The 26433-nt window shown below is 44.7% G+C and overlaps 2 protein-coding genes, 1 long non-coding RNA gene, 3 other non-coding genes and 1 pseudogene across 13 annotated transcripts; 1 reads left to right on the top strand and 6 right to left on the bottom strand.

Annotated features, from left to right (window-relative positions):
- Window positions 1-642: 642 nt before the first annotated feature.
- Window positions 643-9204, bottom strand: C18H18orf32 (chromosome 18 C18orf32 homolog). Of its 4 annotated transcripts, none has more exons than XM_025365553.1 (3): window positions 8973-9204; window positions 3052-3239; window positions 643-1883 (listed from the first exon to the last, which is right to left on the bottom strand). In XM_025365553.1, the coding sequence occupies exons 2-3, from the start codon at window positions 3214-3216 to the stop codon at window positions 1818-1820; spliced, it is 231 nt and encodes a 76-aa protein (XP_025221338.1). In that variant the 5' UTR covers window positions 3217-3239; window positions 8973-9204; the 3' UTR covers window positions 643-1817. The 4 variants fall into 4 exon arrangements, with proteins under 4 accessions (XP_025221338.1, XP_025221337.1, XP_025221340.1 ...); XM_025365552.1 differs by having other exon boundaries at window positions 9137-9198; XM_025365555.1 differs by having other exon boundaries at window positions 1122-1883; window positions 3052-3233; window positions 9137-9157.
- Window positions 9205-10413: 1209 nt separating this feature from the next.
- RPL17 (ribosomal protein L17) lies at window positions 10414-14857 on the bottom strand. Of its 5 annotated transcripts, XM_025365550.1 has the most exons (8): window positions 14631-14655; window positions 13931-14017; window positions 13717-13769; window positions 13588-13628; window positions 12689-12823; window positions 12346-12444; window positions 11275-11466; window positions 10417-10497 (listed from the first exon to the last, which is right to left on the bottom strand). In XM_025365550.1, exons 3-8 carry the CDS (start codon window positions 13754-13756, stop codon window positions 10450-10452), a joined length of 555 nt encoding a protein of 184 aa, XP_025221335.1. In that variant the 5' UTR covers window positions 13757-13769; window positions 13931-14017; window positions 14631-14655; the 3' UTR covers window positions 10417-10449. The 5 variants fall into 5 exon arrangements, with proteins under 5 accessions (XP_025221336.1, XP_025221335.1, XP_025221334.1 ...); XM_025365549.1 differs by lacking the exon at window positions 13931-14017 and having other exon boundaries at window positions 14431-14857; XM_025365548.1 differs by lacking the exon at window positions 13931-14017 and having other exon boundaries at window positions 14448-14857.
- On the bottom strand, window positions 11161-11224 carry LOC112611746. Its single transcript, XR_003116726.1, has one exon. It is a non-coding gene; the product is annotated as a small nucleolar RNA SNORD58 (small nucleolar RNA).
- LOC112611745 lies at window positions 13466-13530 on the bottom strand. Its single transcript, XR_003116725.1, has one exon. It is a non-coding gene; the product is annotated as a small nucleolar RNA SNORD58 (small nucleolar RNA).
- LOC112611747 lies at window positions 13849-13914 on the bottom strand. The gene has a single exon (XR_003116727.1). It is a non-coding gene; the product is annotated as a small nucleolar RNA SNORD58 (small nucleolar RNA).
- Window positions 14858-17036: 2179 nt separating the features above from the next.
- Window positions 17037-19430, bottom strand: LOC112611323 (annotated as a pseudogene).
- Window positions 19431-21569: 2139 nt separating this feature from the next.
- Window positions 21570-24012, top strand: LOC112611271. Its single transcript, XR_003116625.1, has 2 exons — window positions 21570-21604; window positions 21886-24012. It is a non-coding gene; the product is annotated as an uncharacterized LOC112611271 (long non-coding RNA).
- Window positions 24013-26433: the final 2421 nt, after the last annotated feature.

Below are 26433 nucleotides of genomic sequence, written 5' to 3'. Positions count from 1 at the left end.
GAGGCCCAAGTAGAGGATCACTTGAGCCCAGGAGTTCGAGATCAGTCCAGGCAATATGACAAAACCCTGTCTCTACAAAAGAATACAAAAAACATTAGCTGGGTGTGGTGGTGTGCCGCTGTAGTCCCAGCTACTTGAGAGGCTAAGGTGAGAGGATCACTTCAGGACCAGAGGTCGAGGCTGTAGGGAGCTGTGATCATGCTGTCGCAGTCCAGCTTGAGTGACAGAGTGAGATCCTGTCTCAAAAATAAATAAATAAATAAAAATGATGTGTGTATTTAGGAATAAATTAATTTTCAAAAAGTTGTTAGAAGGTTACACACAAAACAAACTGGGACAGACTCTGGACGCACTGCCTATGAGTTAGCCTTGCACCACAAGGAGAAACAGTGTCCAGGAAAAGGCTGCTGTCTAAAAACAAACCATACGATGAAAAAAAACAATTGATTACCTCTGTGGAGCTGGAATAAGGGAATGAGAGTTGAGAAAAAACATTCGCTTTTCATTTAGGATGCTCTTGCATTGTTTTACTATACATACCTGTTATTTTTATAATACCATTTATACCTTAAAAAAGTGTATTTGCTAATGAGAATTTATCTTATCCCTCAGGTGGCTTTGGACATAAAAGCTAAGACCTGCTGATTTATATGATTTATATCAAATAAAGTCCAAGGTAAGTCAGTGACTTGACCAGACACAGAACTTAACAGAGCCTGAGTTAGGACCCGGACTCCACTGGGGACCCAAGGGCAGGAGTCCCTTTTAATCTTTCCCAGCTTCAGAGGGAACAAAAAATATAGATAAAGATGCATCTCATCCTCTTTGAATATTTACAGGTCCCTACACTGAGTTTTCAAAGCCCAAGATAAAAATCACATAGTGCCCAGGTCCAGACCCAGGCCCAGCCAGCCATATGAGTGAGCCCAGAACAGCACAGAACTGCCCAGTCGAGTCACTGCTGCTGAAAACCACTGAATTTTGGAGTGTCTTCTTAGGCAACAGTGGTAACTGTTGTCCCACCACCACACAGATCCCATCACAACATCCAAATTCTGCCTTCCGACATAGTGAAAAATTTCCCTTTTGAATATTTAAGTAGACTTTAAAAGAAAAAGAACTACCAGTTAAACTGAATGTTTAATACATTTGTAGGAACAGAAGAAATGCAGTAAGGATTAACATTTTATAATTACATTAGACATTTATGTAAAAGATGTTTCATTTTTCAAAGAAGTTTCCCCTTTTTCCTTATCTTTTTTTATCTTCCTTAGAGCAATAAATAGTAATTACTACATTTGTGGACAAGCTGCTCCACTGTGTTGGACAGTAATTATCATATCTTTATGTTTCACATCATTATTACCTCCCAAGATTCTACCTGCATTTCCCTGCAGTTTCACTGGACTGTTTCACAATAAAATTGTACTCCACTCAAATTAGAAGAGCCCAAAGAAAGTAGAGCAAACAGCAGTCAAATTCCTATGAATTAGATAGAGAACCAAGTATTTTAAAGTGCTGATTTAGTAACATAATGTCTACTGGCACAAACCTTCTATTTAATCATATTATTCAAACAGCAATAACAAATGAAAGCTACATTAATGAAAAAGGAACTTAGGAATGAGGTCATTAAATATAACTAACTACATTTTAAATACAGATATCATGTATTTCCTGATTAGTATCAGGTAAATATCTAGACTCCTATCCTGAATTCCGGTCTCAAGATAAAAAGGTCAGAGACAGTTACAAGGAAGATGTTTCATATTATCAGGTCCATTTTTTAAATGATGAGGTCCTTTAGGAAAACTGCTTTAGTCTTTCTTTTTATCAGAGATTTCTGTTGGTCCTTTTGTTGGTAATCCATTCATGTCTGCACCCTAAAACGAAAAAGCATTTTAGAAATCATTATAACAAGCCGGGTGTGGTGGCTTATGCCGGTAATCCCAGCACTTTGGGAGGCTGAGGCAGACGGATCACCAAGTCAGGAGATCGAGACCATCCTGGCCAACATGGTGAAACCCCGTCTCTACTAAAAATACAAAAATTAGCTGAGTGTGGTGGCACGTGCCTGTAATCCCAGCTACTCAGGAGGCTGAGGCAGGATAATCACTTGAACCTGGGAGGTGGAGGTTGTGGTGAGCCGAGATTGTGCCACTGCACTCTAGCCTGGTGACAGAGCGAGACTCCATCTCAAAAACAAAACAAAACAAAACAAAAAAAGAAATTATTACAACAAAAAGAGACTAAGAGACATTCTCTCTCTCTTTTTTTTTTTTTTGAGATGGAGTTTCATTCCTGTCACCCAGCCTACAGTGCAGTGATGTGATCTCAGCTCACTGTAACCTCCGCTGCCCAGGTTCAAGCGATTCTCCCGCCTAGCCTCCTGAGTAGCTGAGATTACAGGCGCCCACCACTGCGCCTCACTAATTTTGGTATTTTTAGTACAAATGGGATTTCACCATGTTGGCCAGGCTGGTCTTGAACTCCTGACCTCAGGTGATCAACCCATCTTGACCTCCCAAAGTGCTGGGATTACAGGTGTGAGCTACTGCGCCAGGCTGAAGAAACATTGTCTTTAAAGACAGACAACAAGCTCCAGAGTGAAAATATTTTGTTTCCAGAAATGGGCAGGGTGGCTAAATTAGTGCAGCTGAGTACAAAGTTGAATCTAAAAAAGCACCAATTCTAAAGACAACAGAGTTGTCCACTCATTTAAAAAAAATTTTTTTTAAATCTCCATGATCCTTCTAATTAAATCTCTTACCAAAGTTATCAATCGGTGAAACTGGATTGTATTAGTATAATTTCTCCTCATCCATTAGCTATTTACTATCACACTTATCAGTCAGGAAATACTGGTTATCATTTTGGCCAAAGGACAAATGCATTAATCAGAGGCCTACTTTAAAACTTTAATTTAAGCCAAATGTTAGACAAACTATTGAAGCTTCTGGTTCTAAAACTTGTCTTTCCAAAATCTAAGTGTTTCACCCAAGTACCACCCCTGTTCACTGCTCATAATTCAAGACATGTGAATATTCTTACCTTACAGTCCACTTTGCCTTTGTTTGGATCGTTGGATTCTTGTATTGCTTTCTTAGGCCATATACGGCCAACGAAGGGGGAAATCAGAGGATATATGTATGGCTCCAGGAATTTTTTGTAGATCCAGAGCAGAACTGGAATGACGATACAAGGAATGCACACCATTTTCCCGAGCTTGAGCTCTTCAACTGTTGATATATATGAAGAAAAAAATCAGTTCATCACAGATTAGTAACTGAAGGAATTTACCAAAATTAAGATATCTGAAAGGGGACAGATGTGGTGGCTCACGCCTGTAATCCCAGCACTTTGGGAGGCAAGAGGATAGCTTGAGCCCAGGAGTTTGAAACCAACTTGCACAACGAGTGAGATCCTGCCTCTACAAGATCAAAAAATTAGCTGGGCATGGTGGCGTACTCCTATGGTCCCAGCTACATAAGTGCTAAATAAAAAGCTGCTATCTACAAGGTAAAGAAATAGGCCAGGTGCAGTGGCTCATGCCTGTAATCCCAGCACTTTGGGAGGCTGAGGCGGGCGGATCATGGGGTCAGGAGTTTGAGACCAGCCTGGCCAACATGGTGAAACCCTGTCTCTACTAACAATACAAAAATCAACCGGGCATAGTGGCATGCGCCTGTAATCCCAGCTACACAAGAGGCTGAGGCAGGAGAGTTGCTTGAACCTGGGAGGCAGAAGCTGCAGTGAGACGAGATCCCAACACTACACTCCAGCCTGGGTGACAGAGCAAGACTCCATCTCAAAATAAAGAAATAATAGGTGGTAGGCATGGAAATAATAATGAGGTGCCTGCCTCCAAACTTCCAGTCGCTGCTCCCTAATTATGAATTTGATGATACAGGAAAGACAACAACGTTTAGTAGGTGCTAGGCAGTTTACATATATCAACTCATTTAATCCTCAAAACAATCAGTGAGGTTGGGTGCCTTTGCTGCTATCTCTATTTAGAGTTTTAAAAATGGGTCGGGCATGGCAGCTCACGCCTGTAATCCCAGCACTTTTGGAGGCTGAGGTGGCCAGATCACCTGAGGTCGGGAGTTTGAAACCAGCCTAACTAACATGGTAAAACCCCGTCTCTACTAAAAACACAAAAGTAGCCAGGTGTGGCGGTGCATGCCTGTAATCCCAGCTACTCAGGAGGCTGAGGCAGGAGAATCACTTGAACCCGGGAGGCAGAGGTTGCAGTGAGCCGAGATTGTGCCATTGCACTCCAGCCTGGGCAACAAAAGTGAAACTCTATCTCAAAAAAAAAAAAAAAAAAAGAAACAAAAACATTAAATTCAGTATTATGACTTATATTCCATTTTAGTGTGGAGTGGACATTGCGTGAATTAACTCCCAAGTCTTAATCTTCGGGGACTGACAATATCAATTAGCCAAACCTACAACACTGATGGTAAATCCTGCAATACGAAACTTAACAAGACATTACTTTGCAAGACCTCTAGGCTGCAAATCAGCTGGCCTTCCCCAGGCAACAACTCTCCTTTGATATATTTTGCTTTTATTTTTAAGAACATAATTTAAGGTGTTATCAAGTAATAAAAAAAAATTTTATTGACTGAGTGCGGTGGCTCATGCCTGTAGTCCCAGCAGTTTGGGAGGCTGAGGTGAGCGGATCATGACGTCAGGAGTTCAAGACCAGCCTGACTAACATAGTGAAACCCTGTCTCTACTAAAAATACAAAATTTAGTGGGGTGTGGTGGCGGGCACCTGTAGTCCCAGCTACTTGGGGGGCTGAGGCAGGAGAATCACTTGAACCCAGGAGTTGGAGGATGCAATGAGCCGAGATCGCGCCACTGCACTCCAGCCTGGGCAACAAAGCGAGACTCCATCTCAAACAAAACAAAACAAAACAAATTTATTTAGTATTATCATATGTTCTAAGTAAATTATCTATTTCCAAAAAACACCCAAAAACACCCATGCTGACCTTGTTGGTACATGGCTGTAATCCTAGCTACTTGAAAGATGAAGGTGGGAAGATTGCTTCTTTGTTGTTGTTGTTTTTTAAGACCCTTCTCACTCTGTTGCCCAGGCTGGACTGCAGTGGCACCACTGTGGCTTACTGCAGCCTGGGCTCAAGTGATCCTCCCACCTCAGCCTCCGCTCAAGTGATCCTCCCACCTCAGCCTCCCGAGTTTGTTGATTTTAAGAAGTTCCAACATAATTTCTAATCATCAAGGAAATTAATGGTGTTAATTTGTTTTGAGACAAGGTCTTGCACTGTCACCCAGGCTGGAATGCAGTAGCACAATCATCACTGCAACCCTGAACTTCTGAGCCTAAGTAATTAGCCACAATGCCTGGCTAATTTTAGAAAATTCTTTTAGAGATGGGGTCTTACTGTGTCGCCAAGGCTGGTCTCAAACTCCTGGCCTCAAGTGATCCTCCTGCCTCAGTGTTCTGGGTTGCTCAGATTACAGGTGTAAGCCACCATGCCAGGCTCAGGAGGATCACTTGAACCCAGAAGTTCAAGGCTGCAGAGAGCTACAATCATGCCACTGCACTCCAGCCTGGGCAACAGTGCAAGACTTTGTCTCAAAACTAACTAACACCACGTATTTCCTAAATGATTAGAAATCGTGTGGGAGCTTCTCAAAATCAGCAATTTCTTGAAGAAGAACCAATACTTGTTCCATAATATATTATTACACCAAATGATCTCTTAAATTTACAAGACTTTTTAATCTTGTAAAAACCTTTTAAGAGGGTCTTAAAAAGAAAGAAAGAAGCTTTCGAACAGTGCATAAGGCTGATAATTTACCATGTTAAGATTTCTTATTTTCAGGCCGGGAGTGGTGGCTCACGTCTGTAATCCCAGCACTTTGGGAAGCCAAAGCAGGTGGATCACTTGAGGTCAGGAGTTCAAGACCAGACTGGCCAACAATGGTGAAATCCTGTCTTTACTAAAAATACAAAAATTAGCCGGGCGAGGTGGTGGGTGCCTGTAATCCCAGATACTCGGGAGGCCTAGTCACCTAGGATTGCTTGAAACCAGGAGATGGGCCGGGCGCGGTGACTCAAGCCTGTAATCCCAGCACTTTGGGAGGCCGAGACGGGCGGATCACGAGGTCAGGAGATCGAGACCATCCTGTCTAACACGGTGAAACCCCGTCTCTACTAAAAAAAAATACAAAAAAAAAAACGAGCCGGGCGAGGTGGTGGGCGCCTGTAGTCCCAGCTACTCGGGAGGCTGAGCCAGGAGAATGGCGTGAACCGGAGAGGCGGAGCTTGCAGTGAGCTGAGATCTGGCCACTGCATTCCAGCCTGGGCGACAAAGCAAGACTCTGTCTCAAAAAAAAAAAAAAAAAAAAAAGGCCGGGCGCGGTGGCTCAAGCCTGTAATCCCAGCACTTTGGGAGGCCGAGACGGGCGGATCACGAGGTCAGGAGATCGAGACCATCCTGTCTAACACGGTGAAACCCCGTCTCTACTAAAAAAAAATACAAAAAAAAAAACGAGCCGGGCGAGGTGGCGGGCGCCTGTAGTCCCAGCTACTCGGGAGGCTGAGCCAGGAGAATGGCGTGAACCCGAGAGGCGGAGCTTGCAGTGAGCTGAGATCTGGCCACTGCATTCCAGCCTGGGCGACAAAGCAAGACTCTGTCTCAAAAAAAAAAAAAAAAAAAAAAGGCCGGGCGCGGTGGCTCAAGCCTGTAATCCCAGCACTTTGGGAGGCCGAGACGGGCGGATCACGAGGTCGGGAGATCGAGACCATCCTGGCTAACCCGGTGAAACCCCGTCTCTACTAAAAAATACAAAAAACTAGCCGGGCAAGGTGGAGGACGCCTGTAGTCCCAGCTACTCGGGAGGCTGAGGCAGGAGAATGGCGTAAATTCAGGAGGCGGAGCTTGCAGTGAGCTGAGATCCGGCCACTGCACTCCAGCCTGGGTGATAGAGCAAGACTCCGTCTCAAAAAAAAAAAAAAAAAAAAGAAACCAGGAGATGGAGGTTGCAGTGAGCCAAGATCGCGCCACTGCACTCCAGCCTGGGTGACAGAGCAAAACTCCGTCTCAAAAAAAAAAAAAGATTTTCAAAATATTGCAAATTACATAGCATCTGCTGGCAAATGAGTCAGCACCATCACTATGCTAAGGCATTTTAAAATTATTCACAACACAGGTAAACAGTGGTATAGATAATCCAATCTGAATGTGTCTTTGAAATGAATTACAAGCAAGAGCTATAAACAAGAATGTAAATTGAGGTTGGGTGCCGTGGCTCACGCCTGTAATCCCAGCACCTCGGGAGGCTGAGGCGGGCAGATCACCTGAGGTCAGGAGTTTGAAACCAGCCTGGCCAACATGACAAAACCCCGTCTCTACTAAAAATACAAAAATTAGCCAGGTGTGATGGTGGGCGCCTGCAATCCCAGCTACTGGGGAGGCTGAGGCAGGAGAATTGCTTAAACCTGGGAGGCGGAGGTTGCAGTCAGCTGAGATCGTGCCATTGCACTTCAGCCTGTGTGAGAAGAGCAAAACTCTGTCTCAGAAAAAAAAAAGGCAATTGATTTTTATTTTTTTGAGACAGGGTCTTGCTCTGTTGCTCAAGCTAAAGCGCAGTGGCTCAAACATACCACTTGTGTTCAGAGTTCACTGCAGCCTTGACTTTTCGGACTCAAGCCATCCCCCTTCCTCGGCCTCCTGAGTAGGCAGGCCTACAGGCCCCCGCCACTATGCCCGACTAATTTTTTTAATTTTTAGTAGAGATGAGGTCTCACTGTGTTGCATATGCTGATCTTCAAGTCCTGAGCTCAAGTGATCCTCCCACTTAGGCCTCCCAAAGTGCTGAGATTACCGGATCCCGGCCTAATTTTTTTTTTTTTTTTAATAATTAGCCAGGAGTGGTGGCACGCGCCTGCAGTCCCAGCTACTTGTGGAGCTGAGGAAGGAGAACCGCTTGTGCCCGGGAAAGCAGCAGCTGCCGTGAGCTATGATGGACCACTGCACTCCAGCCTGGGCCACAGAGGCAGACCCTGTCTCAAGATTGAAAAAAAAAGTTGTAACGTGTCCAAAGTTCTCACAGAGGGTAACTGGTAACTAGAGCTGGCTAAGATCATTATTTCCAGTTCTGGTTTTCCTCAATGCTCTTGCCTTTTCCTCTTCCAAAAACACAATGGTCTTGTTTTTACCAAACTTTCCAAACCAACTAAACCCCTTCAAAACAACTGGTAATGTTACCAGTAATGGTTTAGTGACCGACAGGCCCTCCATCAAAAAGATTCATTTTTACTTCTGCAATTGTGTTTTAAGTAAGTTCGCACACAGTATGGTGTACATAAACTCTCGAGAACAAATACTACTAATCACTTATTCCACAATTATGGCTTTTAAGAGACTTTTTAGCTCTCTTCAGAATGAAGCCTACTTGTATCTTATCTTTTAATCTTCATAATTCTTCGGTAAGATATTTTACTTCACACATGTGGAAACTGGGTCAGAAAAGTCTAGAAGGTGGCTAGGAGATATTATTATTTTAATTATTCGCTCCAAGCCAACGAAGCGAGCAAAATGGATTAAAGCTGTTGCACAGGAATCTTCTTTCACTCGACTTCAAGTTCAGACAATAGAGCAGACAGTTAAAAGTCTGAGGCTCCATCCGAAATAGGTCAGGCAACACAGGGAAAGCCACCTTCCTCCAAATCATCCAGTAGAGCATGTAATCTTAGTGGAGACAGAGGGAGCGGGGACAGGTTGAGTCAATGACAATGACTGAAAAGAGGGAATAGAGGCCTAATGGTGAAGGTAACAGAAGGGATGTGAAACCGATACTTGGCCACGGAAAAGAACAAAATCAGTATAAACTATCGGAGAGGCAAATCCAAGCCCCGAGGGCGCCGGTGGTGGACAAGGAACACACAGGGGAGGGGAGGACGGAGGAGCGCGCGTGCGGAAGGAAGGTACCCTGAGAGAGAAGGCGGGCACCGCGGAGGCCGGCGGGCCGCGACCGCCGAGGAGGGAGGAGGCAGGAGGCCGCGCACCGGCTAGGACTCTGCGAGCGCGGCCCGGGCTGGGCCTGCAGAGCAGCTACAAAGCCCAACCCAGGCCGCTAGCCGGGACACACTCACCCGCGACCGCGGAAACGCAGCTGACAATGTCCGCACTTCCGGAGGGAGGGACGAGCCGCAGCCGAGCCAATGGGCGCCCTCAAGGGGGACGACAAAGGCGCGCCTGCGTCAGCTCCGGGGCGCACGGCACGCAGCAGTGTTGCCCATGGGGATGCGGCCGGACTTCCGGCTCTGCGTCCTGCAGGTAACGCGCAAGTCCTGCATCTACCAGGTGCCCAACTGAAAGCTCCGCTCCGGGAAGAAAGCCTGACCTGACTACTCCGTGACCCAGAACGCAGGATTGAAATTCAGAACGCTACCTCGGTAAAGGATGACGCCCGTGCAAATGGCGCGGCACCCACAGGGAAGGTGGCAGCTAGGCCGTTCAGAGGCAACTGAATAAGCTATTAGTTTTGCTCGCTTTTTAAATTCAAGGGCAGAGCAAACGAACATTAACTAAGGCCAACTTTACAAACATCAGTTGCTTAAAAGCAGTTATATCACTTTATAAACGGAAGTACTGACACTCACTAGGACGTCAGTACGTGTTGGCGATGATGCGTGGAAACTGGGACCCTCATAAACCGCTGGTGGAACTGTAACGTGCAGCCTTTTTGTAAATATTTGCAAGTTCCTCAGATGTTTAGTCAGGTAACCTTATTGTCAATTCCACTCTAGTATATACTCGAGAAATGAAAACACAAAAATCTGAACACAAAGGTTCACAGTAGCATTGTTTAACAGCGAAAACAAAACCCTGAGTATCAACCTAAAAAACTTAAAAACCTGAGCCTGAGGGCTGTCATGACACTCAAAGGCAATGCTCAATGGAGCCATTTCCAACTGGGGATGACCAACTGGTATATTCACACACTGGATTATTCTGTAAAGAAAACCATTGCAAATTCCTTTTGGGATAATGAAACATTTTGAGACAGGGTCTTGTTCTGTCTTACCCACGTTGGATTGCAGCAGTACTCACTGCAGCCTCCCACCTCAGCCCCCCAATTAGCTGGGACTACATGGAAGCGACACCACACTTAATTTTTGTATTATTTTTAAAGACAGGGTTCTTGTCATGTTGCCCTGGCTGGGCTTGAACTCCTGGGCTCAAGCAGCCAGCCTCCACCTCCCAAAGTGCTGGGATTATAGAAATGAGCCACTGTGCCCAACCATGAAAATGGTTTTTAATGGTGCAGGGTAAGCAATCTGTGTTTGTAATTCCAATCCTAAAAATTCTCATTTGATTCATCTTCTAAGGACACCTGAAATACGTTCACTAATAAAGACAACCAACATTCTTTTCCTTTTAATTATTTATTTTAATGCTGAATTTACTCCCGTGCCATAAGTTTTTGTTTCTTCAGTTTCTTCTGGGATATCTGGGGAAAGAAAAATAGAGTGTTAAGTTTCTTAGAGAAACCCACAGTACATCTTGGAGGACTTCAGCTTATTCTGGAGGCAGGAAATGCAGTTGTTAAGGACTAAGGGGGAAAATACTTAAATGGTAGAAATCAACAGAACAGAAGTTCATTAGGTATAAAGAGAAGTGTACAGAATCAATCAGGTTCTTGACTTGAAAGAACTGAATGTGATCAATTACTGAAAACAAGCTTCTTGGCCGGGCACAGTGGCTCACACCTGTAATCCCAATACTTTGGGAGGCTGAGGCAGGCGGATCACGTGGTCAGGAGATAGAGCCCACCCTGGCTAACACGGTGAAACCTCATCTCTACTAAAAATACAAAAAATTAGCCAGGCGTGGCACCTGTAGTCCCAGCTACTTGGGAGGCTGAGGCAGGAGAATGGCCCGAACCCGGGAGGCGGAGCTTGCAGTGAGCTGAGATCGCACCACTGCACTCCAGCCTGGGGGACAGAGCAAGACTCCATCCAAAAAAAAAAAAAGAGGTTTTGAAATGGCTATGTACATGTAAGTGAGGCCATCAGCAGATAATCATACAGGCCTAATGTACTGAATATAAAACTACCCTTTATTATTAGTCAAGAAACAAACTCACAAAAGCCAAAATAAGATAGGTGAAAGGGTTGCTCAGAATAGTTTTCTTTCATAGTTATTCCAAAGGTGTCCTAAGATAGTCATCACAGCAACCACAAATCTTTCCACTATCACAAACAAAACTGAGCAACTACTAATTTACCTTTTTCTTCTGGGCAACTTCCTCTTCTGGTTTAGGAACAATCTGTTCCTTTTCAGTAAGGATCATCTCAATGTGGCAGGGAGAGCTCATGTATGGGTTAATGCGACCATGAGCTCTGTAGGTTCGTCGGCGCATCTTAGGTGCTTTGTTCACTTGGATATGCTCGATGACCAGAGAATCTACATCTAAACCCTTGGGAAGAAAGGAAGGAGAATGAAACCAGGAACATCCTTAATAGTAAACCACCACAAACTATCTTTGGTAAATATGAATTCCCAGCCTTGTTCCAAAGTCCTGCCTCAATGAAATCATTTCTGAAAGGCAATCCTTTTATTCTTCAAACAGCATGTTTTTAAGCAACTGTCTGCCTTCACCTTTGTGTCTAAATCGTCACCAGACTCAGTGTGCTAAATGCATTGTCTATGAGTAGCCTTCCCAAAGATCGTTAGACAGTGGAGAGCTGAGGGGTAAGGTAGAACCCAATTCAAAGTCTTGATGATAAACAGAATTTCTCAGCATGGCTTACAAGGTTTGGAGCAATACAGACCTAAACTAATTTCAGTTCTGGCCCAGACCTTCAAATGCAAAAGGCTAATGGGTAATATACAAAATGGAGAAATTTGTGTTTTGTCAACACAAGTTTATCATTGTTTAAACTTGTTGAAATTTTAAACAATTTCTTTCCGAAATGTAACATGGCTCCTCTTTATGAAGGCAGGTCACAAACCACATTAATCACTGCCAAGGCAATAACTTTGATAATTAACCATACTACCAAAAAGGTGTATGGCACAAAAAGGGTTAAAAGCCCTTGGTAAAGTACCTCCAGTGTAAAAAGACAGCAGAAAAATAGAAATACTAAATGTTAGGCTTAAAGAGACCACAGAGGCACGCTTCTGGATCTTCACAGAATTCTGCCATAAAGGGACTCAAAAAAAAAAAAAAAAAAAGAGGAAATAATTTAGTTCCCTGGAAACTGGAGGTAGAAATTTTAAAATCAAGGACATAGATCTGAACAGCCAACATTAATTAAACCACCCAAGTTGCACAGGATATTAATGGTTTGGGTACCTTAAGTTCAGCATTACTCTCTGCATTTTTAAGCATGTGCAGCAAAAATTCAGCACTCTTCTTGGGCCACCGACCTTGTGTCCAGCCCCACTGCTTGGCCTGAAAGAAAATGGAGATTAGTCATTTTCCTTGATTTAAATTAACATTACAGCCAAGATGAATCTATTTGATCCGACATCATGGCTTCTTAGAACATGGTTTATTTCACCATCAATCCAAGCTGTCCTCTGTCATTACAGCAACCAGAAATAGGTTTATCGGCACAGATCTTAGCCATTCTTATCCTATCCCATCACTTTTCCATTAAATTTTGTCTCTTCAAATGGCAACTAAGAATTCTCACCTGGGCACACCTGCCAACTCCACCATTGTAACGTCGGAATGGTACGCACTGTTTCTGTAAAGTGACATCTTTCAGATACTTCGTGGCTTTTCGAATATGCATACCCTTGATGGCCTGGGCAGTTTCACGAGTGTTCTAAGAGTGAAGAATAAAGTGTTGGTTAACTAGATCAAAACATTGTTTACTTTTTAAAGTAAATGTGAAATTTTTGGCTTTTCAAAATGTCAAGTTATTTCTATTCTTTGGGGGCAAGGCAATTAAAAAAAACTTGTGACTAGGCCAGGCGTGGTGGCTCACACCTGTAATCCCAGCACTTTGGGAGGCTGAGGTGGGTGAAGTCAGGAGTTCAAGACCAGCCTGACCAATATGGTGAAACCCTGTCTCTACTAAAAATACAAAAATTAGCCAGGCGTGGTGGTGCATGCTTGTAATCCTAGCTACTCAGGAGGCTAAGGAAGAATTGCATGAACCCAGGAGATGGAAGATGCAGTGAGCTGAGATCGTACCACTGTACTCCAACCTGGGTAACAAAGCAAGACTCCATCTCAGAAACAAAAAACAAACTAACAAAAAAAGCCCTTGTGACTAAAACCCAGGGAAACTTCGTTGAAGCTAGACAAAACCCCCAAACTCCATTTATTCCATCATCATGTAGTACCATTAACATTTCCCATGTGGTCTGCACACTAGGTTTTCAAATGACTTTCTGGTACTTCTACTCAATTTCACAAACCCTACATCCTTACACCCCGATGATCAATGCCTAAATATAAGGTGGCCGCTCAGAATTTATTAATTTTCACGGTAAATCCAAAGGTGTCCTAAGAAAGTCATCACCGCAGCTACCTTTTTTGAGTGGAACATGAGGAACTGTTGGATCACAACTATGAATCGCATACCTTAAAGTGAACACGAAGATTGGAACCTCTTGATTTGCATGCTAGAAAATAAAAAACGTTTTGGTTAATTTTTGGCATCTTATGCCAACCCCCAAGTAGGAAATAGGTATCTATCTCCTGTCCACTTACATTTCGTGGGGTTCTCCGGGTCAAGTGAATAGCGAACCATTTTCACAGATTACCTGGAGGAAAGTACAGTGTAACTGTGTCAATCCGTACTTACAGTAACTCGGTATACGTAAGTATTAGACGATTCGAACAGCTGCTCAGAGAGTAGTTGTTTTCATGATTAATCCAAAGGTGTCCTAAGAAATGCCATCATCGCAGCCATCCTTTCCTCCACCCTGGGCTTTCTTCCCTTTTATCTGCCAGTAACTACAACACTGCTTCCACAAAAGTAGCCACACGGACCTCACCAATCCAGTCTACCCTTTGGAAGAAAATACAGCCTGTTTCAATCCAATGCTGGATCTTGCAGGCGTAAAATGACTCGACGCATCCGCATGGCACAACTCAACTACAACCCTCTACCTCCTCCCTCCCGCTCTACAGAAACTCCTTTGCTCTCAGGGCTGCAGGTAGTGCCGTCTCTCCCAACACCTTCAGGCTATGACCCACGTTAAGAACCCTCCGGTACGCAGCACTCTTGTAGAAATGTGTAAAGCCTCCACCTGACTTTATTTCCCCCAAAACTTTTCCTCGTTGCGGCCACAAATGTGACGCGTATTCGGCCATCACTCACCACTGGACACTGGATCTCCGGAGTCCGCACGCACCACAGGCGGCCCCACCAGTGAAGGAGCCCGGTCGTCCCATTCCCGCCCATCACGTCCCTCTGCGGACCTCAAAGACCGACCGGCCCCGGATCCCAAAGTTGGGCCCTCCGCCACGTCCCCCCGCATAAGAAACCACCGCCTCCAGCGAGGATTTAGTAGCTCTGGGAGTTCTCCTCCCGGGGACCTGGAGGCCGACGCCCCCGAGGCCAGGATGGCGGCGATGGCAGGAGGATTGAGCCCCGGGAACAACACAAGAGAAACACTCACCTCAGGCCGCTTAGGGAAAGAGGAAGAGCGGTGGCTTCTGGGAGAACTCATGAGAACTTGACTTCTCGCGAGATTCGTAGCTGATAAAACGCGATCCGAGGAGGGAGGAGAGCGGAGGCGGAAGGGAGTGTGAATATGTTTTTAAAACCTGTGAAAACGAATTGCCTCCTTAGGGACTGTCTCAAAGTTCTCTTTTTTTATACAGAAATAAAAATTTCAGGCTTTAAATGTCAGTCAATCAAAAACAAGGTTGTAGTTCTAGGACATCTACGTATTATTAGATATGAAAGAAACATTTTATTTATTCGTCGGCATTAGTTAGGTTTGATTATGTGGCCCTGTACCCCTGAAAGTGGTTTGTAAATGGTAAATTAAAAAGATGAAAGGATGAGACGTAATTATGGTAATCAGGAAATTCTCAGGATGGGAATGTCATCCAATCAATTTTGTTATAACCTGTGTGAAAAATGCACTAACTGAAGGGTTTGGTTCAATGTCCTCGTTGTTTCCCACTGCTTCTAGATCTTCATCTGGAGGAGAAAACCTGTTGGCATTTTCTTCCCTTTTTTCCTTCCCCAGGTCACCTCTCTGATTATTCCCTCATAGTCAGTGAAGCACTTAGCTTTTGTTAGGTCTTCTATTTCATGGCACCACCACTCTAGGCAGTTCAAACTCCAGGAGAGTAGATTCCAGGCTAGGCTCACCTGCTTCCTTGACCTCAATGTCAGAGACCTCAGCCCCAAGTCTCTCCCCTCCACTCCACTTCCATTGCTGATGCTGGATTCCCTGATGTTTCCTAGGTAATTCCCTCCCCTCACATGAGCTTTCAACTGCATGCTAACTCCCGGATAATACCCCCGCCCCACATCTTTCTCCTGAGCTAGACCCTGACAGCGAACTACTCCCTGGACATCCTTTCTGGGAGGTCCCTAAAGACCTGAGGTTATTTGAAACCTAACATGCCCTTAAACAGAACTCTTTATCTTCCCCCCATCCCCCAGCCGGGTTCCTTTTTTATGTCGCATGGTGACAAGAGTAACAACAGACAATGATTCTATAAGCTTACTAGATTCCAGGCAGTATTTTCAGTGTTTCTACATGCATTTCCTCAAGTAATCCTTAGGACAACCCTTTGTAAATGATGAAGTTGATCTGGCTGCTACAATGTGTTAAAAAGAAAAAAAAAAAATGTGTTTAAAAAAAAAAAAAAAAAAAGGAACTCTCCCACAAACCCAAGGTGCTACAGCTGGGAGTGGCAGCCCTGGGATCCAAGGCAGGCTTCTGCAACCAAACTCTGCATCCCTAGGTGACCCTGCGTTTCTCCCTTCCTTGGTTGGTGACTTCCCCATACACCTAGGATCTTAAAGCAGAAAGATGAGAGACTCCCCTCTTCTTGTCTTTGCACATACAAATATTTAACAAAATCTCGATTATTCTCTTAAGTGGTCTTCTTGCCCTATTTTTTTCTGCACTTTAATGTATCCTCCATATTCCTGACAGTCATTTTTCTTTCTTTTTTTTTTTTTTTTGAGACAAGGTCTCACTCTGTGGCCCCAGGCTGGAGGGCAGTGGTGTGATTTAAGCTCACTGCAACCTCCGCCTCCAGGTTCAAGCAATTTTCATGCCTCAGCCTCCCAAGCAGCTGGGATTACAGGCACCCACCATGATGCCAGCTAATTTTTGTATTTTTAGCAGAGATGGGATTTTGTCATGTTGGCCAGGCTGGTCTTGAACTCCTGACCTCATGTGATCCGCCCACCTGAGCCTCCCAAAGTGCTGGGATTACAGATGTGAGCCACCACGCCTGGCCCTGACAGAGTCATTTTTCTAAAATGACTGTCAGAATGATCATGTCATTTTTTGGGGTTCCTTTTTTTTTTTTCCTGTGGCCCCTGTTCCAAATATTTGGGGATGATATAAGAGCCTTCCGTGATCTGGCCTTTGCCTTCCTCATCTTTTATCCCTTCTTTCTCCTTCCCATATGGACTCCAACCCTATTTTCTCTGATTTTAGGGAGAAATCAAGCCTATAATTAAAAATAGTCACACCACATTTGATTCTGTCAGCCAGCATTGGATTAGATTAGAAGACATTTAAGCCTTGTGAGATCATTTCCTTTTGACTGAATAGTTTGTCTTTTGAACCTTCAGTGATTTTCCTATAAAACTTAAATGAACTTTTTGTTTTAGATGGAATCTCTCTCTGTTGCCCAGGCTGGAGTGTGGTGGTTCATTCATAGCGCACTGCAGCCTCTTTTTTTTTTCTTCTTCTTCTTGGTGTGTTACCTTTATTACATTCCTAGACTAGTTTAAAATTATATTCCTGAGACTAGTTTAAAAAACAGCCTGCAACAAGAATATTCTCATCACCAGCTACCTTTTCTACCTTTCTTCTTTTTCTGTTGCTGTTTCTTTTTTGTTGCTGGAGCCCCTGCAGGTTTCTGTGTCTTGGGAGTATGATGTTACTTGTAGAGGCAGATAGTGTCGCTACACTGCCAGGTCTTGGGGAGGTGGGTGGGCTGCTCACAGTTTTTCTGGCATCCAGTTCTGATGAAGTTCCTGCAGTTGCTCCCTGGGTCCCTTTTCCAATCTGATCCTTATTTTTACCCTTCTTTCTTCCCTCGTAATAAGAATGTTCTTGCATTGGTAGCCATCTTTCTGGATCTGGGGTAACTTTTGCATCATAATTCTTAGGCAATTTTCCCGTCTTTTTCTCTTTTTCAAATTTCCCCACCCTTGCCCCTTTCGTTGACCATCTCCAGTAACTTTTCCACCCTTCTTCCAAATGTATGTAGCACCAGGAGAATTTTCAAGAGCCTTGACATCTACTTTTAGAGACATGCTTTCTGATAATGACAAGTGTTCACAAAGAGCTCTGTCTTTCTCTGGATCTACAAGTGAGTAAGCAGAAATAAGCTGTGCCAGGGTGTAAAAATCTTTTGGATTTTGTTTCTATTGCTATTCTAGGTCACTAATTGCCTCCTTCTTCTGTTTATATTTGAGTTTGAAGTTTGCAGCTTCTTTTATCAAGGACAAATGAGCAGGAGATTTGGGCCAATGGTTTTGACACCACTGAATAGTTTGTGTGAAGACCTCAATGGCAATATCAATCTCTTCTTCATGGCGATACATGATCACGAATACAGACACCACGCCTGGTTTCTGCTCTAACTCCTCTATGCTTCTCAATATTACACAAGCTTAGAAATATTACCTTGAGAAATTTTCAGCTGTGCCATGATCAGCTTCATTTCAGCTGCATTTCTGGATGTTGATCTGAAAATTCCTGAAGCAGCTCTATTGTTTTTGTGTGCTGCTTTCCAGGCAAACCTGGGCAGCTTGGATTAACACAGGTGGGAGATGCTCGGGACTTTGGGACTATAAACTGGTGGATATTTTGTGACATTAATTGGCCTGGTTTGTGTACATAGCAAGTAAAGCATTGTTAAATTCTATAGCTTGTAGTTGTTTCTTGGAAAGCTCAAACTCCACTCTTTCTGCATTGATTAATTTCACCTTCTTCTTGGAGTCAAAGATGTTTTGGTCCGTGTTAATGGTAATAATGTTATTTGCAATTACAGCTAGTAATCCCACATCTGTTGGTTTCAGTTTTTTTGTTTTTTTTGTTTTTTTTTTTTTTGAGACGGAGTCTTGCTCTGTCGCCCAGGCTGGAGTGCAGTGGCCGGATCTCAGCTCACTGCAAGCTCTGCCTCCCGGGTTTACGCCATTCTCCTGCCTCAGCCTCCCGAGTAGTGGGACTACAGGCACCCGCCACTTCGCCCGGCTATTTTTTTTGTATTTTTTAGTAGAGACGGGGTTTCACCATGTTAGCCAGGATGGTCTCGATCTCCTGACCTTGTGATCCGCCCGTCTCGGCCTCCCAAAGTGCTGGGATTACAGGCTTGAGCCACTGTGCCCGGCCTGGTTTCAGTTTTATTATTTGACTGTAAAGTTGCAAAGCCTCTGTTCGACCCCGAAGCTGCAGAATATAGGCCATCTGACAATGAATGATGGCCAGTCCTGCCTGTGGGTCTTCCTCAGTCCCATCAGAGTCTTCTGATAATGAACAGTGGCAAAGATCTTCAGCTTTTTGTAGGATTTTCATGGCCTGGTTCAGCTGGCCTTGTCCAATCAGCACACGTGCAGTGTTGTAGCACAGCTCATGTGTGCCTTCTTGGAGGCCCAAGTTCTCTGGAACTTTTCCCCATCTGCTTTGGGGAGTAACAACTGCTGAAAGGTTTGTTTTCCTTTCCTCATCATAATCATCTTGGGAGTTTCAGGTGAGATCTCTGTATACTGCTAAGCATTCATCATCGCATTCCAAACGGCAAAACGCTTGTCCATAAAACTCCTTCAGTTTGTCTGTCTGCTTGTTGGCACTTTCTGTAGTCTTCAAGGCTTTCTTAATTCTGTTCAGCTTGTAGTTGCAGTATGTCTTTTCTTTTTTTTTTGAGATGGAGTCTCACTGTGTTGCCCAGCTGGAGTGCAATGGCACGATCTCAGCTCACTGCAACCTCCGCCTCCTGGGTTCAAGTGAAATTCTACTGCCTCAGCCTCCGGAGTAGCTGGGATTACAGGTGCTCACCACTATGCCCAGCTATTTTTTGTATTTTTAGTACAGATGGGGTTTTGCCATGTTGGCCAGGCTGGTCTCGAACTCCTGACCTTGTAATCCGCCTGCCTCGGCCTCCCAAAGTACTGGGATTACAAATCACCTGTAATCCCAGCACGGCCCATTGTTTAATGACATTTTGTTCTTTCTTTTCTTTCCTGTAGTTTCCTGACTAGCTGCCTTACCCATTATTCTCATGTTCCTGGAATTTGTGATACAAAAACAACATATTGCCAATCAATAGCTTATGTTTTGTTTGTTTTGAGGTGGATTCTCACTCTGTCACCCAGGCCGGACACACACACACACACACACACACAAAGTGGCGCGATCTCTGCTCACTGCAACCTCCACCTCCCGGGTTCAAGCCATTCTCCTGCCTCAGCCTCCCAAGTTCCTGAAACTACAGGCATATGCCACCACGCCCAGCTAATTTTTTGCATTTTTAGTAGAGATGGGGTTTCACTGTGTTAGCCAGGATGGTCTCGATATCCTGGCCTCGTGATCTGCATGCTTCGGCCTCCCGAAGTGCTGGGATTACAGGCATGAGCCACCGTACCCAGCTAGCTTGTGTTATTTTACTGTAAATTCTTGGTAAACAATTTAGAAACTGCCTCTTCTTTTTTCCTTTAAAAATCCACTTGTAATTGCTGCTAACCAGAACATATATTCAAGGCAATTTGAATTTATGCTTCCAGGTTGCAATCCTCAAACTTGGCCCAAATAAACTACTTATATTATTTTTGACTCTCCTTTTGCCTTGTGTGTACATAATGTCATCTGATTGTCTCAGTTTTACTGATATTAACATTGGGCAGTTGGCCTGGCACAGTGGCTCATGCCTGTAATCACAGCTCTTTGGGAGGCCAAGGTGAGAGGATTGCTTGAGCCTTGGAGTCTGAAGCTGCAGTGAGCCATGATCGTGCCATTTCACTGTAGCCTGGGTAACACAGACACCATTTACAGAACCAAAAATTAAAAACAAAGACAAAAAAACAAAAAGATGGGCAAATGAGTTCAGGAATTGTTGCTGTGACCCCTTCCTTATGAAGTTCCTCATCAGCTTTTCATCTGATTGCTTCAGGAGATATTAAAGTTCAGTGCCTACATTCATTATGTCATCAGGTGCTGAAAAATGATGATTTCGTAATTCTGTTATTCCATTAGCATTTTTTATATTGTACTTGTGTAAAAAAGAACTTTCCCTCTTTCAATAATTTGATTATCTTTCAATATTTTTATACCATAGAGCAGAGAATAAGTAAAAAAATTGCAATAAATAATGCACATAGGTCTTGGATCCACGTGGGACATCATTGAGGGGAACCTGCCCTTGGTGCGTCCAGCCTGCACCTAGTGCAGCTGAAGGGCACTAGGAGGGTCTTTGTTCCTTGGGTATGTTAAACAAACTGGGTTGTGCACCTGCATTTTCACTGTGACCTGTCATGTGAAGTCAGGTATGGAATTTTCCACTTGCGGTGTTATGTTGGCTCTCAAAAAGTTTTGGATTTTGGAACATTTCGGATTTCGGATTTTCGGGTTAGGGATACTCAGCCTATACCACGTGTTGTGGCTGGATGCTTTACATTTACTATTAATAGTTCACGGACCAGGCTTGGTGGCTCATGCCTGTAATCCCAGCACTTTGGAAGGCTGAGGCCGGCAGATCATCTGAGGTCAGGAGTTCCAGACCAGCATGGCCAACATGGTGAAACCCTATCTCTACCAAAAAATACAAAAATTAGCCTGGAGTGGTGGCACATGCCTGTAATTCCAGCTTCTCTGGAGGTTGAGCCATGAGAATCTCTTGAACCCAGGAGGTGGAGATTGCAGTGAGCCGAGATCGTGCCACTGCACTCCAGCCTAAGTAACAGAGTGAGACCTTGCCTCAAAACAAATGAAGAATAAACAATAAACAAAAAAACAAAAAACAAAACAAAACAAAACTAGGTTAACGGAACCTCATGATTGGATGAGAGGGCTGTGGCAAGCTGGGCTGCCCAGGAAGCGGACTCAGAGAGCAAACCGTGCGCCTGCGTTCCACACTGGAAGAGAGCGTCAGGAAGCCGAACTGAAGAGGGGACTGAGGTAACCCCAACACTACTCCCCCACCCCGGGAGGATTCAGTAGCTGAAGATTCCCGCAGTTGCCTCACGTTGGGGGTAGGGCTGGGCATTTGTTCCTCCCCTATTGTTCGGTCACTGGCTGTGGGCGGCCCCAGGAAGAAGGTGTGACCTTGGGTGGGGCAGTCTTCTTCAGCCAATCCTCAGAGAGGACTAACCCAGCACTCTCAGCAGAGGGAGACTGAGTCCTTCATTCCTGGGAGGTGTCTGGGAAGCACATCGCAGTGTGCACTGCAGCAGGTATTAATGTGTCATTTTACAGATAAGAAAACTGAGGTTCAGAAGGGATAGAGCCAGGATGTGAGCCTAGTTCTATTAATACCTTTGAATCCTGTGCTCTTTGCCACCGTCCTTGCTGCCAGTTCTGCATATTTTCATGCCTTCCCGGCTTCTTACCCAGGCCGCCATGTTTCCGGGTGATCTTGTACTCTCTGTTCTAGTCTTGCCCTCCTGTCCTGCCCCGGGCAGTCTGTCTCTTGGTCAGCTGTCTCTCTTCACCCCAGCTTTGGCTCTGTTCTCAGGGATTGATCCACCACATCACATTCCGCGTTCGCTGCTGCCTGAACGCATCAAGGCGGACCCAATGAAAGCTGTGTTGAGGAGGACTATTCTGGTGCTGAGGCTGGGTACACTGGTGAGGCCAGGAACACGGGAATGAATTCTAAGCAGAGCACCAGGATAGCTGTAGCAGAAATCCAGGCAAAGGCCAAGAAAGTGGGAATGGAATAGCAAGCGCTGAATTAATTAATTAATTCGTTAATTTTTTGAGATGGAGTCTTGCTTTGCTGCCCAGGCTGGAGTGCGGTGGTGTAATCTTGGCTTACTGCAACCTCCCCTTCCAGGGTTCAAGCATTCTCCTGCCTCAGCCTCCCAAGTAGCTAGAATTACAGGTGCCTGCCACCATGCTCGGCTAATTTTTTGTATTTTTAGTAGAGACGAGGTTTTGCCATGTTGGCCGGGCTGGTCTGGAACTCCTGACCTCCAGCGATTAGCCAGCCTTGGGCAAGTGCTGAATTTAAACACGGCTCTCCCGAGGACTTCTACTGGGTTCTGCCTAATGGTAACCACCGAGGCTTTGAGACTTCGCTTACTCTGCAGATCTCCTGGGAGCAGCAGGAAACAAGAAACCCTTAGCCTTTTCAAAGTAATAGCCATTCTCCTCACTGACCTGACAAAGACAGATGTCAAGTGGGCCCTGCAGGAGTTTGACAGTTTGTCCAAACAACTGTTTTTAGTTGAGGCTATAAATTCTTAGGAAAGGGTTTGTCAGTGTGGCACATTAAATCAGTTGGCCAGTATGGATTACTCTGACCATCTTCTTAGAAAGGAATGTCTTTGGGGATTTTCAGATGAGTGAATATTCAATGCTCTGTCTTTCAGCATTATCATCCACTTCTTCCTGCCCCTCGTAGAATTCTCTTTAGAGGATTGGCTCCTGGGCCTCCAGGAGAGCAGGCAGTAGGGTAGGGTGGTGGGGGGAGAGGAAACTCTTAATCCCTTGCCAGGGATTTACTTTGTTCTTCTCATTCTGAGCCTCCCATACAATTCTGTTTTGAGCTTCACTTAGAAATTGGCCTTATTAGCTAGGAAAGGGGAATTCTTTTCGCAACAATCAGAGAATGTAATCCCTTCTCAGGCGGCTGGAGTCCTTTTATTCGCCTCTCCAAACGTTGGGCTGCTGGCTGCTCCTCTCTGCGGCCTGGCTATCTCTCCCTTACCTCCCAGAGTTAGGGTAATAGCTGACATTTTTCTTCACTAGGTTTTCCTAAGGGATTTCATTCCGTTTGTGAGACACTTTAATTCCTCAAGCTGCAAAGTTTGCTTATTATTATTATATATATATTTTTTCTTTTTTTAGACAGAGTCTCACTCTGTTGCCCAGGCTGGAGTGCAGTGGCACCATCTCGGCTCACTGCAACCTCTGCCTCCCAGGTTCAAGCAATTCTCCTGCCTCAACTTCCTGAGCAGCTGGGACTACAGGCACGTGCCACCACGCCTGGCTAATTTTTGTATTTTTGGTAGAGACGAGGTTTCATCATATTGGCCAGGTTGGTCTCGAACTCCTGACCTTGTAATCCACCTACCTCTGCCTCCCAAAGTGCTGGGATTACAGGCATAAGCCACCACACCCAGCTTATTCCGCATAATTTTTAAGAGGTGTGAATTGTTTTAAGATCAAATTTAAAAGTACATTTTCTTTCTCATCTTGTCATTAACTGATGTTGGGTATGTGTGTGTGCTTGTGATTTTCCTGGCTGGGCCCTTGTATAACTTCAAAGAGGGCTGGTGCCTTGCCTTTAGGCTGCTGGATAGCACTCCTCCAGATCTTCCCCCTGCTGAGCAGCTCTGCGGACCTGTGCAAATCTCTAACTAGCTTTGTTAGACAACAAAATACCCTGGAGAATATCAAGCCCTTTAACATACCCAGTTTGTGCTCCCAGCCATAAGATCTCTTTGGCCATGTATGTGGGATTCCCATGAAGGAGAAGCCTCATTTCCAGCAAGAATCTGGCTTCCACCTAGACTTGGGAAACAGACACTGAAAAGCATATTGCTGATCAACTAGACAACCGGCTTCCACTCTTGATTGCCTGTGTAATCCATCTAGAGCAGCCAGAGCAATTTATTTATTTAAAAATTTAAAATTGGCCAGGCACAGTGGCTCACGCTTGTATTCCCAGCACTTTGGGAGGCCAGGGTGGGCAGATCACTTGAGGCCAGGAGTTCAAGATCAGACCGGCCAACATGGTGAAACCCTGTCTTTACTAAAAATAGAAAAAGTTGCTGGGCAAGGTGGCTCATGCCTGTAATCGCAGCACCTTGAGAGGCCTGGGCGGGTGGATCACGAGGTCAGGAGCTCAAGACCGTCCTAGCTAACACGATGAAACCCCGTCTCTCTCTACTAAAAATACAAAAAATTAGCCGGGCGTGGTGGCACATGCCTGTAGTCCCAGCTACTTGGGAGGCTGAGGCAGGAGAATGGCTTGAACCTGGGAGGCAGAGGTTGCAGTGAGCCAAGATCGCACCACTGCACTCCAGTCTGGGCGACAGAGCAAGACTCTGTCTCAAAAAGAAAAAGAAAAAGAAAAAAAATTAGCCGGGCATGGTGGTACGTGCCTGTAATTCCAGGTGCTTGGGAGGCTGAGGCAGGAGAATCGCTTGAACCCGGAAGGCAGAGGTTGCAGTGAGCCAAGTTCGTACCATTGCACTCCAGCCTGGGTGACAGAGTGACTCTATCTCAATAAATAAATAACAAGTAAAAATTCAAAATTATTCAAAAATTTATAATTATTTATATGTGTTTTGTAGAAAGTCAGATATAGCAGATAAGCAGATTAAGAAAATAAAATCCTTATATTTCCAAAAGATTAACCTTCAATGTATATCCTTCTAGTATAGTGTGATATATATACTTCATGTATGTATATACATATATACTTACCAGGTGAAATTATACTGTACATACTATTTCATAATCTGATTTTTTTCCAGTTAATCTCAATTTTACCATGTTGATACATTTTCATTTCTTCTAATACCTAACCTCAATTTCAGTTATCCCAGTTGTTCCCCAAATGTCCTTTCTAGTTGGTTTGTTCAAAGCAAGACCCGCCAGGCACGATGACTCACATCTGTAATCCCAACACTTTGGGAAGCTGAGGCAGGCAGATCACTTGAGGCCAGGAGTTCGAAACCAGCTTGGCCAACATGGTGAAACCCTGTCTGTAGTAAAAATAGAAAAAATTAGCAGGGCGTGGTGGGACACACCTGTAGTCCCAGCTACTCTGGAGGCTGAGGCATGTGAATTGCTTGAAGCTGGAAGACAGAGGTTGCAGTGAGCTGAGATCATGTCACTACACTCCAGCCTGGGCAACAGAGCAAGGCTCTGTCTCAACAAACAGATAAACAAAAGCAGTCACATCAAAAAAACAGAAACAAAGCAAGACCCAATCTAGGTCCCACATGACATCAGGTTGTTGTTTCTTTTTATTTCATTTTTGAGACGGGCTTGCCGTTGCCCAGGCTGGAGTGTAGTGATGCGATCTCAGCTCACCGCAACCTCTGCCTCCAGGGTTCAAGTGATTCTCCTGCCTCAGCCTCCTGAGTACCTGGGATAACAGGTACCTGCCACATGCCCGGCTAATTTTTGTGTTTTTAGTAGAGATGGGGTTTCTCCATGTTGGCCAGGCTGGTCTTGAACTCCCAACCTCAAGTGATCCACCCCCTTCAGCTTTCCAAAGTACTGGGATTACAGGTATGAGACACCACGCCAGGCCTGGTTGTTGTTTCTTGAGCCTCTTTTTTTTTTTTTTTTTTCAGATGGAGTTTCACTCTGTCACCCAGGCTGGAGGTGCAGTGGTGCAATCACTGTTCACTGCAGCCTCAATTTCCTGGGCTCAAGCGACTCTTTCACTTCAACCTCCTGAGTAGCTGGAACTACAGGCACGTGCCACAATGCCCAGCTAATTTTTAAATTATTTGTAGAGAAGAGGTATCACTATGTTGCCCAGACTGGTCTTGAAGCCCTGAGTTCAAGTGATCTTCTTGCCTCGGCCTCCCATAGTGCTGAGATCTCATGAGCCGCCATGCCCGGCTCTCTTGAATCTCTTTTAATCTTCCATAGTTTCTGTTTTCATGATAGTCTTGTTGAAGATGACAAGCCAGTGAATCTACATAATTTACCATCTTCTGGATTTGTCTAGTTGCTTCTTTGTGGTATCATAGCTTTTAACTGGGTGGATTCAAATTAGGTATTTTTGGCTGGAGTACATTATAGATGCTGTTGTCTACTCCACATTGTATCCTCCAGCAGACATACCTGGGTAACCATCCTGAGGAATGCTGAGGTTGACAACTGGGATGTGGTGATGACTGTCTGCTCTTCTTGAGACTAGACAGGGGTTAGCAAATCTTTTCTTTTTTCTTTTTTTTGAGACAGAGTCTTGCTCTTTCACCCACACTGGAGTGCAGTGGCGTGATTTGGGCTCACTACAAGCTCTGCCTCTTGGATTCAAGCAATTTTCCTACCTCAGCCTCCTGAGTAGCTGGGATTACAGGCTCCCACCACC

This window comes from Theropithecus gelada, chromosome 18 (assembly GCF_003255815.1).
Source record: "Theropithecus gelada isolate Dixy chromosome 18, Tgel_1.0, whole genome shotgun sequence".
Classification (NCBI taxonomy): domain Eukaryota; kingdom Metazoa; phylum Chordata; class Mammalia; order Primates; family Cercopithecidae; genus Theropithecus; species Theropithecus gelada.
The sequence above is the reverse complement of the archived record's forward strand: the minus strand, read 5'-3'. Positions and strand labels throughout refer to the sequence as shown.

Excerpts from the sequence above, each read along its gene's own strand:
- C18H18orf32 (XM_025365553.1), bottom strand. The coding sequence starts at position 3,216 with ATGGTGTGCATTCCTTGTATCGTCATTCCAGTTCTGCTCTGGATCTAC. Across the intron at positions 1,884-3,051 it reads AAGGCAAAGTGGACTGTAAG|GGTGCAGACATGAATGGATT; the intron begins GTAAGAATATTC and ends TTTTCGTTTTAG.
- RPL17 (XM_025365549.1), bottom strand. The coding sequence starts at position 13,756 with ATGGTTCGCTATTCACTTGACCCGGAGAACCCCACGAAAT. Across the intron at positions 12,824-13,587 it reads ATCTTCGTGTTCACTTTAAG|AACACTCGTGAAACTGCCCA; the intron begins GTATGCGATTCA and ends CTTCACTCTTAG. Across the intron at positions 12,445-12,688 it reads GAGTTGGCAGGTGTGCCCAG|GCCAAGCAGTGGGGCTGGAC; the intron begins GTGAGAATTCTT and ends ATTTTCTTTCAG.